The sequence below is a fragment of the Enhydra lutris genome, unplaced genomic scaffold, assembly GCF_002288905.1.
Source record: "Enhydra lutris kenyoni isolate GAN:26980312 unplaced genomic scaffold, ASM228890v2 scaffoldscaffold40, whole genome shotgun sequence".
In the NCBI taxonomy this organism is placed as follows: Eukaryota; Metazoa; Chordata; class Mammalia; order Carnivora; family Mustelidae; genus Enhydra; species Enhydra lutris.
Window position 1 is genome coordinate 1,507,222 of NW_019154124.1, and position 13,562 is coordinate 1,520,783.

Below are 13,562 nucleotides of genomic sequence, written 5' to 3' on the forward strand. Positions count from 1 at the left end.
AGAGACTTTTACACTGCCTCTCCCCCAGGACAATGAAATTTAGTTCTGGCCTCAGTGGTCAGAAAAGAGCTGTTTACCTCTACATCTGCCTCGGGTGCTCTTTTTGGGACTAAACTCGCGTGCAAAATCAGAAGCAAGCACTGTGGATCGCTGAACCTCCATATAGGATGACTTCCCCACACCTTGCCAAAATCCTAAACCACAGCACGGTTGCTCAGAGACCCGTTCTCCATAAGGAGACCTTTCTCTAGGATGAAAGATCTTCAAAACCAAATTAGCTTGGGCAGAAAAGGACCTCGTGGCATGTGGCTGGCTCAGTGGCGGGAATGTGCCGCTCTTGATTTTGGGATTGTAAGTTTGAGCCCCACGTTGGGTGTAGAAATTACTTTTAAAAAAAAAAAGTCTTGAGGGGGCTCCTGGGTGTCTCAGTGGGTTAAAGCCTCTGCCTTCAGCTCAGATCATGATCCCAGGGTCCTAGGATCAAGCCCCACATCGGGCTCTCCGCTTGGCAGGAGCCTACTTCCTTCTCTCTCTCTCTCTGCCTGCCTCTCTGCCTAATTGTGATCTCTGTCTGTCAAATAAATAAATAAAATCTTAAAAGAAAAATCTTGAGAAAGAAAAAAAGAAAAGACCTCACTACAGTAGATCCTGGGTTTCCAACTGTAAGCTTACCCTGATCTAACCCAAATCTCTAGGATTGCCTGTAGTCAAACTACGAACCATATCATCAGCTTGGGCATTTTCTGGTTTATAGTTCAACCACAGGCATTTCTATAAGAACTGGAGCCTGTTTAAGCGCTTAGTATTGCCTTCAGACTAAGGAAGATTCAGAGAAAGAATCCTAATATGCGCATTGACCAGGTTTTAGGAAGTAGAAACAAAGTACAGAACTTACCTAACACACATTCTTTGTAAGTTTTCTTACCCAAAGTAAGTAATGTGTGTGTATTTTTACAGCCTTTAAACTCCAACATGAACTCTAAAGTATATGAAAACATCCCACGTGTTTAAGAGAATGAGAACAACATACAAAATGAGAGATTATATAATAACTGTCATTTCTACAAAATGATGCTTTATGGAGCTGTGCATTTCCTTTAAATGACCAGGTCTCTTCTAAGTTCATGTTTAACCAGATCCTATCTTCAAAATGCATGTTGTTTTTGAGGAATGCATTGATTCTCTAAAGACATAAGGATCTTTATTCTCTGAATCAATTCCAACCTGTTGCTAATGGAATAATCTGGCAGTTGAAAATTTCAACTCAGGAAGGGTATTGCTAAGGCTGTCTCTGTTCAGGCATGAAGCTTTAACTGCTTATGTTGCTAGCCACTTTTTGCCAAGTATTTGAGGCCGGAAATTCATATTTGCATTTAGACTATTACAAGAATAATAGTTCAATTTCCCTAAGTCCTGGGATACTTTTATTTCTGAAAAGTACACATCTGATCAAAACAAGTTAGGCCAAGTCAAGTTATAAAAACATGTTAAACCTCTAAGGCAGCAATTCCAATAAAAGAATTCAGGACGGAACTTGTCTAGAAGAATAAATCCCTGGAAGGGAAGTCTTAGCTAATCCACACGTAGCAGCATTAGCAGAGATTTTTAAATCTGACCTTGTCTTTAAAAGCCTGTCTTTGGGAGTCCAAACTTCTGATTGGTAATTTATCCTACAGATAAAAGGAGATCTGGGTTTGGGTTATTGGGTGAATAAAAGGAAAGAAAATCCATGTTAACCAACCTAGGATCATTTATTATACAATGAAACAAAAGTATGCAACGGTGCTAACTTTTTGCACGTATCTATCTTCAAGAAGGAGAAAGCACTGTTGTGTCTTTGCTTTGGAATCAGAGTAATTTTGCAATGAGAGTGAAGACAGAAAATTCCTTGTCCAAAGGGGGAACTGGTAACCTGCATGGAAGGAGACATTATGTGTCATATTCTTAGCTATAGAACTGTGATCTGTGTATTAATGTCTGATAATAATCACAAAATGACCAGATGAAAAGAATAGTTTATATGGGAAATGTGGACCTAAGAGAAAGAAAACACTACTTTTCAATAGCTTCTATTTTTGGTGGAAAAATTGAAGGAAAGAAACCCCTGCAATGGATTTTGCAATGCAAAACAAGACCATAAAAAAATTCTTATTGTTTTACAGTTGAGAAAGCTGGAGAGAAACCAAGCTTATTCCACAGTATGGGAATGATTTTCCATTTTATGCCCATCCCTCTCCTGTCTGCTGGAATCAGGGCTTGACATAAATCTCTGTGTCTCAAGGGAAAAGTATAGAAGAGCAGCTAGAACAGGCCATGTATGTGCATATTATTGTAGAGTGTACAGTTTACTTGATTTACTGTCCAGAGGCTGATGGGGTGATTTTGAAGGGGCAGAGGATTCTGTGGGCTTTTGCACTTTTTATTTTGAGATTATTACAGGTTCTCATGCAGTTGTACAAAATAATACAAAGAGAGCCCATATGCCTTTCACCTAGTTTCCCACAATGGTAACCCCCCCCATCCCACCCCCTATGTCCCCCCCATGAAGAAATTGACAATGAAATTGACAGTGTTATAGTCATGTGACCTTATTCAGATTGTATCAGTTTTACCCCCACTCATGTGTGTGTATTAAATTCTATGCAGTTTTATTCACGTGACAATCACTGAAGATTCGGAACAGCTCCATTACCCTCAAGGAGCCCTAGTATGACCCTTTTCTGTCCACACCCTCCTCCCTACCTCCCTAATCCCTGATAACCACAAATCTGTTCTCCATCTCTATAAATCTGTCTTTCAAGAAATGGAGCCATGCAGTGCATAACCTTTTAATTGGCTTTTTTCATTCAGTGTAATTTGCAAAATTTTCATTTTGATGAGGTCCAATTTATCGATTTTTCCTTGGACGGATCATGCTCTTGTTGTCAATCCTAAAAATCTTCACCTAGTCCTAAGTCTCAAAGACTTTCTCCCATGTGTTATAGTTTTATAGCTTTACAGTTTTATATGTTACACTGAAGTCCAGGCCCGTTTTGTGTTAATATTTGTATAAGGTGCAAGGTATTGGTTACAGTTCATTTCCTTGCCTGTGGGTGTCCTGTTCCTCCAGCCCTATTTGTTGAAAGGCTAGCCTTCCTCCTTTGAACTGCCTTGGTGCCTCAAAAATCAGTTGGCCATTTTTGCTTGGGTCTGGAACTCCATCTCTCACAATATCCCAAAGGGGCATGATTCGTTCCATGGTGAATCCGAACCCAGCAATTCAGGTTATAAAAGGGGTCAGTTGAGTTTACCTGTTTTAAGAGAAAGTTGTTTCCCAAGGATTTCTTAAATTCTCTGATTGACTTTGTACCGGTTGGAACAATAGGTATAAGAGGCTAGATTAAGATTTTCCTTCCTGGTGTCTATGCACATTATTGTCATAATGTGCATAACTAGAAATTACAAAATTTCTAGTACGTACAGGCTGTCTCAAGGTAGGTTTCCTCCATGCAGAGCCTGAGACAGGGATTTATGTGTCAGTGATTTAGTGAGGGAAGACTCTGAGGAGTAAGAGAGTGAGGAGGTGGGAGCAGGACATGGTCCCAGCTGGAGTGGGGCTTCAACCTCCTCCATGAAAGGTTCTGAGCATAAACCGCACCACGGAGTTGCCCCCAGCCGGAGCTAGTGGTGCCAGCCTTATGAATTGTGTCCATCGGTCACTAGCTACAGGCTGGCCCAGGTGGAGTCATGAACACAGATGGTAAACCTGGCAGGCTAAGAGATTTCCATTAGGCCAAGGGCACAACAGCATCAATTTTTATTTTAAAAATAAATAGGACTCTTAACTTTCCAACTTAACCGGTTGCTTCTTTAAGCCTTTTGCTACTCTTAGACTGCCTTGTATGCAACGTGTCTGTTGTGTTCAAGGGTTGTTCAGTTGCACGAAAGCCCACGATGAATGCAAAAGGGGCTCCTGTCACCCCACCACCGGTGATCTCCTGGTGGGTCGCAGCGCACAGCTCACAGCTTCTTCTACCTGCGGGCTGGACGGAGCCCAGAAATACTGCATCCTCAGCTACCTCGAGGTGGGTGGGTCCTGGTTTATTTGTTAGGATATTATTCTGTTGATGACATGGATTTTTCCAAGTATTTCAGGAGTGGGGGCAGCCCGGCAACATGAAAGGAGGACACATCACCCTTTCCTGAACATCAGAGGCACAGGTGAAACGATTCCAAGTCCAGGAGCCCTGGACTGATCAGGAAATAGGGAAGATCTGCTTCATCTCTTTCTTTTTACCTTTGGGATTAGACAGAAAAGCCTCCTTGGTTCAGTCTTTGAAGGCAATTACTATACAATGTACTATTCTTCATAGCTGCATTAGTGACTCCTGGAGAGTAAATTTAGTTGAACAATCAGTGAAGAGCAAAGATCCCTCAGGGTCTCAAGGCCATTAGGCTGAATGTGAGTTCTCATTGTCCTGCCTCAGGGATGGGGGTGGTTGTAAGGACATCAAATTGATGGCATGCCAGCCTCACAATGCCACTTGGAAATCGTCTTGTCTAAAGGCCAAAAGATCCCAATATGAACATATTTTCATGCCTTTTTCGCCCCTTAAAGACAAGTTTCATAAAAGGACCAGCTGCTTTACAGTCATTTTCTTCTTCATGCTCTGGAAGGAGTATGAGCATCCAAGGTCATCTGAGTATCCTACCTGCGGAGGAGCCTGGGGCCATCACGTCAACCCTCTATTTAAGAGGATGTGCAGGAAGAAAGTTGGACATAAGCCTAATGTTAGTGGCCCAGGCTTTTCCATGTATTGTTCATTGAAAGCAACTCCTGGAGGTCTCTGGGAAATGCTTTGTATTCTAATTGGTTTCTAGTAAAAGAGGATGATTATAAATAAGTGGAGACAATACCTGAGCGCTTAGCACTGTTCTAAGTTTGGGAGGGACTTGTGTCAGAAAGCAGAGTCTCTACATGTGCAGGGAAATGACACAATAGAAGTTTTGTTCAGCTCTAGGCCAGGTGGGATGGATGGCCTTTCCAGTGACTTCACTAATTCCAGGCCCTCTGGCCAAAGAAGTGGTTCTCAACTCTAGTATTAGAAACACTCCATCTTTGACATCACCCATCTTGTTCTCCAACCACTGGCATTTTGCTGACTGTTGCCATAGCCAACTCATGACATACTCTGAAAATAATTAGGTTGTGGTACTCCTGTCTTTCAAAGTCACACCACCAAAAGTAGAAGTAAATCAGACTTCAAGGTTTCTTTTGTCTCAAGAATGCCAGACATCTTAAAATCTTAGAGCTGGGGGAAAAATCTCAAAATGTCTTCAGGCTGACCAAGTGTTCTGGGTAGGGCTACAAGGATGACCTTCTTAAATATTTGTGCAACACAGAAGATGGTTCTTATCCCCGTCAATTATCTAACAAATTATTACCAAGCAAAACATTTTTCTCAGATGCTTCAAGTCAACATTGACCCACAGTGTTACCCAGGTTGGGACTCCCCCATCTGGTTAACTGCAACTAAGCAGCCCATGTAGCCAGGTCCATCAAAGACTAGGTTTCTAAAAATATTTACAGAATAAGCCCCCAAATTAAACATTTTCCCCCAATTATTCCCATAGTATTATTGGAAATCTTTTGAAGTCTTGACATCTTTTGATGGAATCATAGGGTTTCTGCTGCTCTTTCAGAACTGGTCTGGGGCAAGACCCCCCATATGCAGAATAGGTTTCATTTCCATTGCTCCTTAATTTCCAAAAGGCATTTTGGTGTTTTGGTAAGTATAAGGCTTATAATGGTCAGTTATTCTAAAGAGATTATATGGCTCTCTTGAAAGGCTGGTTTACTTTGACAGATGTTAGCTAAAATAGTCATCAAAATCACCATGCATTTGGTCAACAAGTTTTATTGAGCATCTCCTATGTGCCAGACACTGTTCTAGGTAAGGAGCATACAACCTTATATAAAACAAAGTCCTTGCCCTCGTTCAACTTAAATTCTAATGATGGAGACAGACAATAATCCAACAATATCTAATCAGTAACAAGTAATGATAAGGGCTTAGGAAATATCACAAAGCAGAGGAAGAAACAAACAGTGGCAGAGGCCCTAAGGGTAGGGAGATGGTGGTATTTTAGGCAGACATCTCCCTGAGATGAGGGCAGTTAAACAGAGCCCCTAAAGAAGGGAAGGAGCGAGAGATGGGACTATTTGAGGGCTGGAGAAGAGGGGAGCCGAGAACAGCTTGTGTCAAGACTGGAGGGCAGTTAAGTTCCTGGTGAACTCAAGGAAGATCAAGGAGAGAGTGTAGGTAGAGTTGAGTGAATCCAGGGACAACTCGATTTTTAAATGTGGCTGATAGATGCATTAAATTGGGCGAACTCGAAGGCCAGTATTGACTGTTGTAATCTTTGGAAGTCCATCCCAAGTTAAGGAGTTCCAATTCACTAGTAAGACCTTCTAGACTGCAAGACAAGGGGGCAGGCCTCCCTGTTACAAGTTCAATGAGAATCTTTTACAAAATCCACATGTTTTTACAAAACCCATGAAGTAGAGGTTTTGGTGACCGCAAGTTTTTCTGCCAACAACTATGTCTGAGAGAGAAAGGAGGATGGTTGCCGAAAACCTGGTGGCCAAGTGTTTCATTAATTTCTTGCCAAATAGTCTTTTTCTAACTAAAGAAAGTAATCCCTACTCAAAGACGGTATCCTGTCTATTTCTCTATAGTGTCACATAACCTCCAGGTCATCCGCCTCTTGTGTAGGACAAAAATTAGTAAATTTGTGTAAGACAAATTTATGTGAAGCTATGAATTTGCATTTTTACCCCAAATATATCAATTTATAAAATTTCTGGGTCATATTTTTATTGCATCTGTCATTGTTGTTAAGTACCTATTGATGGAAACATTGATGTCTTGTTATTTCCTTTGCTCTTTATTTTTAGCCAGATTGAAAGACAAATATAGCAAGTACAGCTTGTTTTTAAATTCAGATCAACAATAAGTAATTATGACTCTTTATTTGTGATCTAAATGATGGTCTTTTCCAGGGGGAGCAAAAATGCTTCATCTGCGACTCGAGATTTCCATACGACCCCTACTCCGCATCCCTCAGCCACACCATTGAGAATGTAATTACAAGTTTTGAACCAGAGAGAGGAAGGAAATGGTGGCAATCTGAGAATGGTATGACTGAGTTCCTTTGCAGTTTTTCATTTCTCTATATTTTTTAATAAGATGTCTTTCGCGCTATATGTTCGGAACAATTTCACAGCCAGGAGCCCTGTTGGAATGGAACAGTCTCTACGGAGAGTGTAAGACCACGTGTAAGAACAGACGGGATTTTCATTTCAGGAAAGGTTATTTTCCTCCAGAGAACTCAGTGTATTTTAAGCATCTAACTCCCAAGTGCTTCACTCTTTCCATGTGCAGGAAGAAAATACCTGTGCATCCTTTTGTTCCTTGTGGAAAAACAAAAAAAAAACGAAACAAAACAGGACACTTACAAGGTGCTGGTAAATGAAGGCTAATACGAAACACACGGGTGTATGTGGAATTAAGGATGCCCCAGGGGAAATCCGAGGATTAGCCCCGCGTACTTTTTCCTTCTGCAGCACATGCAGGGAGAGAGAAAAAGAACATTTCATTTCTTGCTGCGAGCCAAATATTTTCATATAAAAATTGAATTGAAAGGATAGTTGGTACTAACTGAAGGTCTTTCCTTTCCTGGATCGGTACCCTTCCTTGTTCATGAACGATTGGGGTAGTGAGGCTTCTGTCGGCCCTCACTGTCCCCATTTCCGAGGTGCCCCAATCAGGACTGGACAGGAATTCCTCATGTCCCACCCCAGCCTTGGGCATCACGTGCTGGAGTGGATGTAGGCCAGCTCCCTCATGCATGGCTCCTCTTTAACCCACCCGGGACCCTCAGCCCACAAATAATTCCACTTGCCATATCTCTATACGTTGTACTGGGGCTACAGTCCTCCATCCTCTTCAGACGCCCAAGCAGATTTCCCACAGTGGATCCTAGGCCATTGGGGATCATGGGAATAATCATACTGTGTAGGATGATAATATATAGGGCAAACATAATATGAGGCTCTTATTCTATGCCATTCATTGGGCAAGCAGGGGATTGGTGTCTACTAAAATGCCAGCTCATTTGGGATCCCAGTTACTCATCTCTAGCTGGGCTCTCCTTAGTGCATGGACTGGCTTTGCCACAGCCACCTGCCTTCACTGATGTCGTTTTGCTTAACAGCTGTTTTTTTGTTGTTTTTGAGAGAGAGAGAGAGAGAGAGCGTGCACAAGCAGGGTGTTGAGGAACAGAGAGAGAGAGAGAGAGAGAGAGAGAGAGAGAGCGCACAAGCAGGGTGTTGAGGAACAGAGGGAGAAGCAGACTCCCAATGAGCAGGGAGCCTGATGTGGGTCTCGATCCCAGTACTCTGGGATCGTAACCTGAGCCGAAGGCAGATGCTCAACAGACTGAGCCACCCAGGCGCCCTGTTTAACAGCTGTTTTAAACCACATGTCCAGCATTTGTCCCGCACCTCCTCATGGAGGGAGCGCCCCTCTGACGAGGTTTGCATAGAACAAGTGTTCTCAGCCAAGAACTTCAAGAGGGGAAAGGAGATCTCCTTTCTAGAAAGGGTGAGACGCTCTTGACCCAGAGCCAGGAATGGGGCTGCCTTCTGAGCAGCAAACCCTCCCGCGTGATTCACCCCCAAAGAGAACGGCCTCCCATTCTCTACAGCCCAGTTACTGCTCTCCGGGCTCTGTTGTTCCGTCCTGGAGCCCCTCGCCACGTGTGCTCCAGGGCACTCAGGACACGGCTGACCGGAAGGGAGATGTGCTCACGGTGTAAAACCACTCCAGATTTCTAAGACTTCATTTGGAAAAAATGAAGCATTGTTAATAGTTAACAGAGAGCATTATTAATTTTTTCAAAAACGTTGACCGCATGTTGAAATGAGGCTGCTTTTGATATATTGGGTGCAATACATTAAAATTAGTTTCACCTGCTTATTTGTACTTTTTGACGTGTGGCTGCTAGAGGATCTGAAATGACCCGTGTGACGTCGTGTGACTTCAGTTCCTACAGGATAGGGCTGCTCTGGAGCAATCAGGGCTTCTGTTAGGTCCGGAGTGGGGCTGGTCCTCCACGTCCAGGCTGCAGGTCGAGGGCCGCTGACTCTCTCAGGGCAGATTCCCAGCCGGGCTACCTCTCCTCCTCGGTCCCAGGGTGGGGGCGGGGCGGGGGGCGCAGAGCCTCACTCCAAGGGGAACAGGTCAGCTCTGTTTTAGGCTCAGTGACAATGAAACTAGGCCAAGGGATCGTTAAGCAGCTGCTGAAAGAATAGGGTGTGTCGGTTTTACCGGCTCTGGCTTGCTAGCTCCCGGTTACGTGCACACGAGGTCAAGAGGTGAGTTCAAGGACAAAGCGTTCCCGCCTTCCACCTATGGGGACTGTCCCGGAAGTCCCTTGCAGGGATGTAATCCTGCCACCATAACATGAATGTGGCGCATGGTCCTGGTAAACCCTGTGTTGCTCTCAAATAGACCTTCTCCTGCGCATGGAGTGTTATGGGAAACCATTGGAGGAGACCAGGAAAGAGTGTGGATCCCCAGCTATGTGATTTCAACGGGTTTTACTAGGGGCAAGCCACAGGGGGGATTAATGTGATCAATAGAGGTCTCTCGAAATCACTCATTTTCTTCTTTCTGGATTTTTCTTTAGGTCTTGATCATGTCAGCATCAGATTGGACCTAGAGACATTATTTCAGTTCAGCCACCTCATTCTGACCTTCAAGGTACAGACGTGTGGGCTTGCTGCCCCCTCTATCTACCTATCAGATGTGGGTTTGCCTGGGAGTGCACTTCCTTGCTTCCTGGCAGAGCACAGAGGGCTTTGTATATCTCTACCGAAGCTTTGTCATTTGGGTTTTGGTTCCGGAGTGGAAAACAGAACAAAAAGAACAAAAACCCCGCCGTTCATTAGTTAATCACTTAGATGGTCAACAGAAGAAAGAAAAAAAGAAAGAAAGAAATCTTACAAGATAGAGCGGAAAGGAAAACTCCAAGCCCTGGGGTGATAGGGACTGCAAGAAATGGAAAAATATATTTAAGGAGAAAAAGGCAGGAAGTGGAGATTATTTAAGGAAATCCAGAAAGGTTGTGATCAAAAGAGGCAGAAAAATGAAAGGGTCTTTACTAAGGATAGTTAGATGCCAGAGAAATCCTGGGCTGCAGTTATTCCCAGCTCACTCATCAAAATTCTAATTTTGTCATCAGGCCAGAAGCAGACTTAAGGTAATAAAAAATGAAAATAAGTTAAAAATGAAATTTAAAAAAGCCCTACACGTGACTGCCCTCAAAGGGCTCACAGTCCAATCAAGGATATGAACATACATAGAGATTTAAAATCATAATACAAAAATGGTGAGTGCAGGAACTGACTGTGTTCAGAATGCTGGTGGGATCCTTGAGGAGATGAACTCTGCACTTAGGAATCAGAATCAGCCTCCTGGTAGGTGTTGGAGGAGTTTGCCTAGAAAAGTGTTCTCGTCAAAGAAAACCACATGTAAATCACTATAAAGTATCAATCACATTGGCTTTTTTAAAAATTGACAGGCTCTCCCGTCTTCAATGAATAATTCACACAGCCCGTACACGTCTTTTAAATGGAACCAGATTCGAGGCAATACTTGAATAAAGTTTGTTTGTTTGTTTGTTTGTTTGGAAAACAACAAAAGGGACTTTTTATTATTAGAAGTGGGAGTGAGGAGAGTGGGACCGGGCAGGCGGTGGCCCTGGGAGAGGGTCCCACGGGGCAGAGGTTAGGGATGTCTCAGTAAAGAGGGGCAAATGGTGAGTAGAGTCTCCGCCCCCAGCTGGGGACTCCTGGGTTCGGCCAAGCACCGGGCTAAAATATGGAAACTGGGCATTAATAAAGTACAGAGGGATGAAAGCTTACCCCTGATTGGAAAGAGATTTCTGTATGTTCATTGTATGATAGATTTTCAAAGATGCAAATAAAGTTTGAAAAACGGAGACTAGGAAATCTAAAAGTTTGATCTGAAGTGGGTAACGAAATCTGACTTTGTGAAGCATTAAAAGTTTACCTCATGTTTTCCTAGACTTTTCGGCCTGCTGCGATGTTAGTCGAACGTTCCACAGACTATGGACACACCTGGAAAGTACTCAAATATTTTGCGAAAGACTGTGCCGCTTCCTTTCCAAATATCTCTTCGGGCCAGGCCCAGGCAGTGGGAGACCTTGTTTGTGACTCTAAATATTCGGATATCGAACCCTCCACTGGTGGCGAGGTAGCCTTTCCTTTCTTGGATTTCTCTGGTAGAAATGAAAACATTTTTAGCTCCTGTGGTTCATTTAAATGAAAACAACTTAGGTAGTGTTTACTAAAATAGAACTCAAGCTGTTGTTTTTTTGTTTTTAAGAATGAAGGTGTCTAAATTGAACTCAGATAAATAGCAATTACCTTATAGGAAATAACTCTGCACAGGGCACCTGGGTGCTCAGTTGGTTGAGCTCTGACTTTTGATCTCAGCTCAGGTCTTGATCTCTCAGGGTCATGAGTTCAAGCCCCTTGTCTACTTAAGAAAGAAAAGGAAAATAATTCTGCAAGAGGGCCCAGCTGAGGGTGAGTGGGGACTGAGACCCAGGCTGGGCACCAGGGCACAGGGCCCACAGAGGAAGGAGCCTCTGTTTTTAACCCTTTGCTATAGGCTAGTGGCCGTCCTGGTTAAGTTGTGTTCTCTCCATGTTGTGTCAACTGGCACCCAGCTGGAACCTTCTAGGAGCTTCCTCTGAGCAAAGCTGGTGCCTGGCAGAGAGTCAGGGTGGGAGTGGTGTTGGGCTGTATTATTTTATCAGTTAGAATGAAAGAACTGGTGACAGAGGACAGACTCTAGAATTCCCCACCCGATCCAGAGGGATGATGACCTACTGAACTATGACCCCATCCCTCCACCCCAACCCTGGGCAGGAGCCATGAGCGCTTCTGGATCCTTCATAGACCACTTGGGCATAAAGAGCCAGAATGACTGTTTAAGATCTTTCACTCATTTCTATTCTTTGGACTTGTATTCATGTGAGAACCCAAATAACAATCTGTATTTTAGAGGCAGCGGGAGAGGCAATGGCTCAGCCCTTTTGCAAGGTCAGGATCTCTTCGAGAGTATATTTAATAAGGCTGTTTTGGATAAAATGCGTATACATTTACCTATATTTGTTTTACAGGTCGTTTTAAAAGTTCTGGATCCCAGCTTTGAAATTGCAAACCCTTACAGCCCCTACATCCAGGGTATGACTCACTCTCTGTGTTCGCACCAGCTCCTTTTCTAGAATTCCGGGTGTGGTGAATGCCTCGTCACTGTGGGTCCATAGTTCATGAAGGGGCTGTCAGTCCGGGAGGGGCCCTTGACCTGAGGCCACCTAAGTGTGCTTTGTTTTGCTGTTTTTCCTTTTTCTAGACCTCGTGACATTAACAAATCTGAGGATAAACTTTACCAAACTCCATACCCTGGGGGACACTTTGCTCGGAAGGAGGGAGAATGAGTCCCTGCGGAACTACTACTACGCTCTGTATAAGATGGTGGTGCGGGGCAGCTGTTTTTGCAATGGCCACGCCAGCGAGTGTGGCCCGGCGCAGAAGGTGCGGGGAGACGTGTTCAGCCCTCCCGAGATGGTGAGTTCCTGAGCCATCCCAGAGGGTACTCAGCTGCTCTTACCTTCCCTTCACTGTGCTGCTGCTGGATGTAGATGAGACTCTCTCTGGGGGATCCACCATCAGAGTGACAGCTCTGTGTGGGCACAGGTGTCATTCAGCCTGGCCTGCTCCACCAGCTGGGCAGGCTACGGGGGGGGGGGGGGGGGAGAGAGGGGGTGGACTTTGTTTCTCTGGCCAGAGGTTCTTCTAGATTCTGCTACAGATGAATTAATGAGTAGCATTTACCATTTATGATCTCAGGGGAGCCCCATCTTGCTCCCTTTTTGTTTTATTTGGTTTTGGAGGGTCCCACAGAAGTGACTGGGGGTCTCTTGTGTGAGAGAGCCTCTGCTCCATGCCAGGGTCTTTGACTAAAATCTGTCACTGCAGAAACGACCCCTCCAAGTAACGTTCTTGCTCTGGGAATGACTGTTCCTAGCCCTGATCTCTCCCGTGCTTGGGACGAGTCTCCAAAGAGGAATGTAGTAGGAGAATTGTGTTTTTATGCCGAGTCCCGAGGGTGTGTCCGCGAAATAATTGTAAACTGTTAGCCACGATCAGACAAGGCGGAATGCTTCCCTGTCAGCCACCTCATATTTCACTAGAAATAGAACTTGTCTCTTTGAACTTGGACATACACGGCATTTTGTGGAAAAGCCAAGAGAATCACACCGTTTTCTCCAGCTTCTTTCTGTTTTCTAATTCTCTCTTTTCCCTTATGCTCCTCAGCCACCTTCTGCACACATGCGCGCGCGCACACACACAGACACACACACACTCCCCATCCTGTCTCTCCTGGTGCGTGGTCTGCCATATGTTGCCTTAAAAGTAGAACTCA

At 44.1% G+C, this 13,562-nt stretch overlaps 1 protein-coding gene across 1 annotated transcript in view; it reads left to right on the forward strand.

The window, feature by feature from the left end:
• LOC111155309 (laminin subunit beta 4) overlaps nt 1-13,562 on the forward strand; it is an 88,503-nt gene that overhangs the window by 790 nt on the left and 74,151 nt on the right. Inside the window, exons 2-7 of the mRNA XM_022515452.1 lie at nt 3,907-4,064; nt 7,043-7,178; nt 9,733-9,806; nt 11,133-11,321; nt 12,256-12,319; nt 12,489-12,703. Of these exons, the coding sequence (XP_022371160.1) occupies nt 3,907-4,064; nt 7,043-7,178; nt 9,733-9,806; nt 11,133-11,321; nt 12,256-12,319; nt 12,489-12,703 (836 nt within the window). The remainder of the gene's footprint in view (nt 1-3,906; nt 4,065-7,042; nt 7,179-9,732; nt 9,807-11,132; nt 11,322-12,255; nt 12,320-12,488; nt 12,704-13,562) is intronic.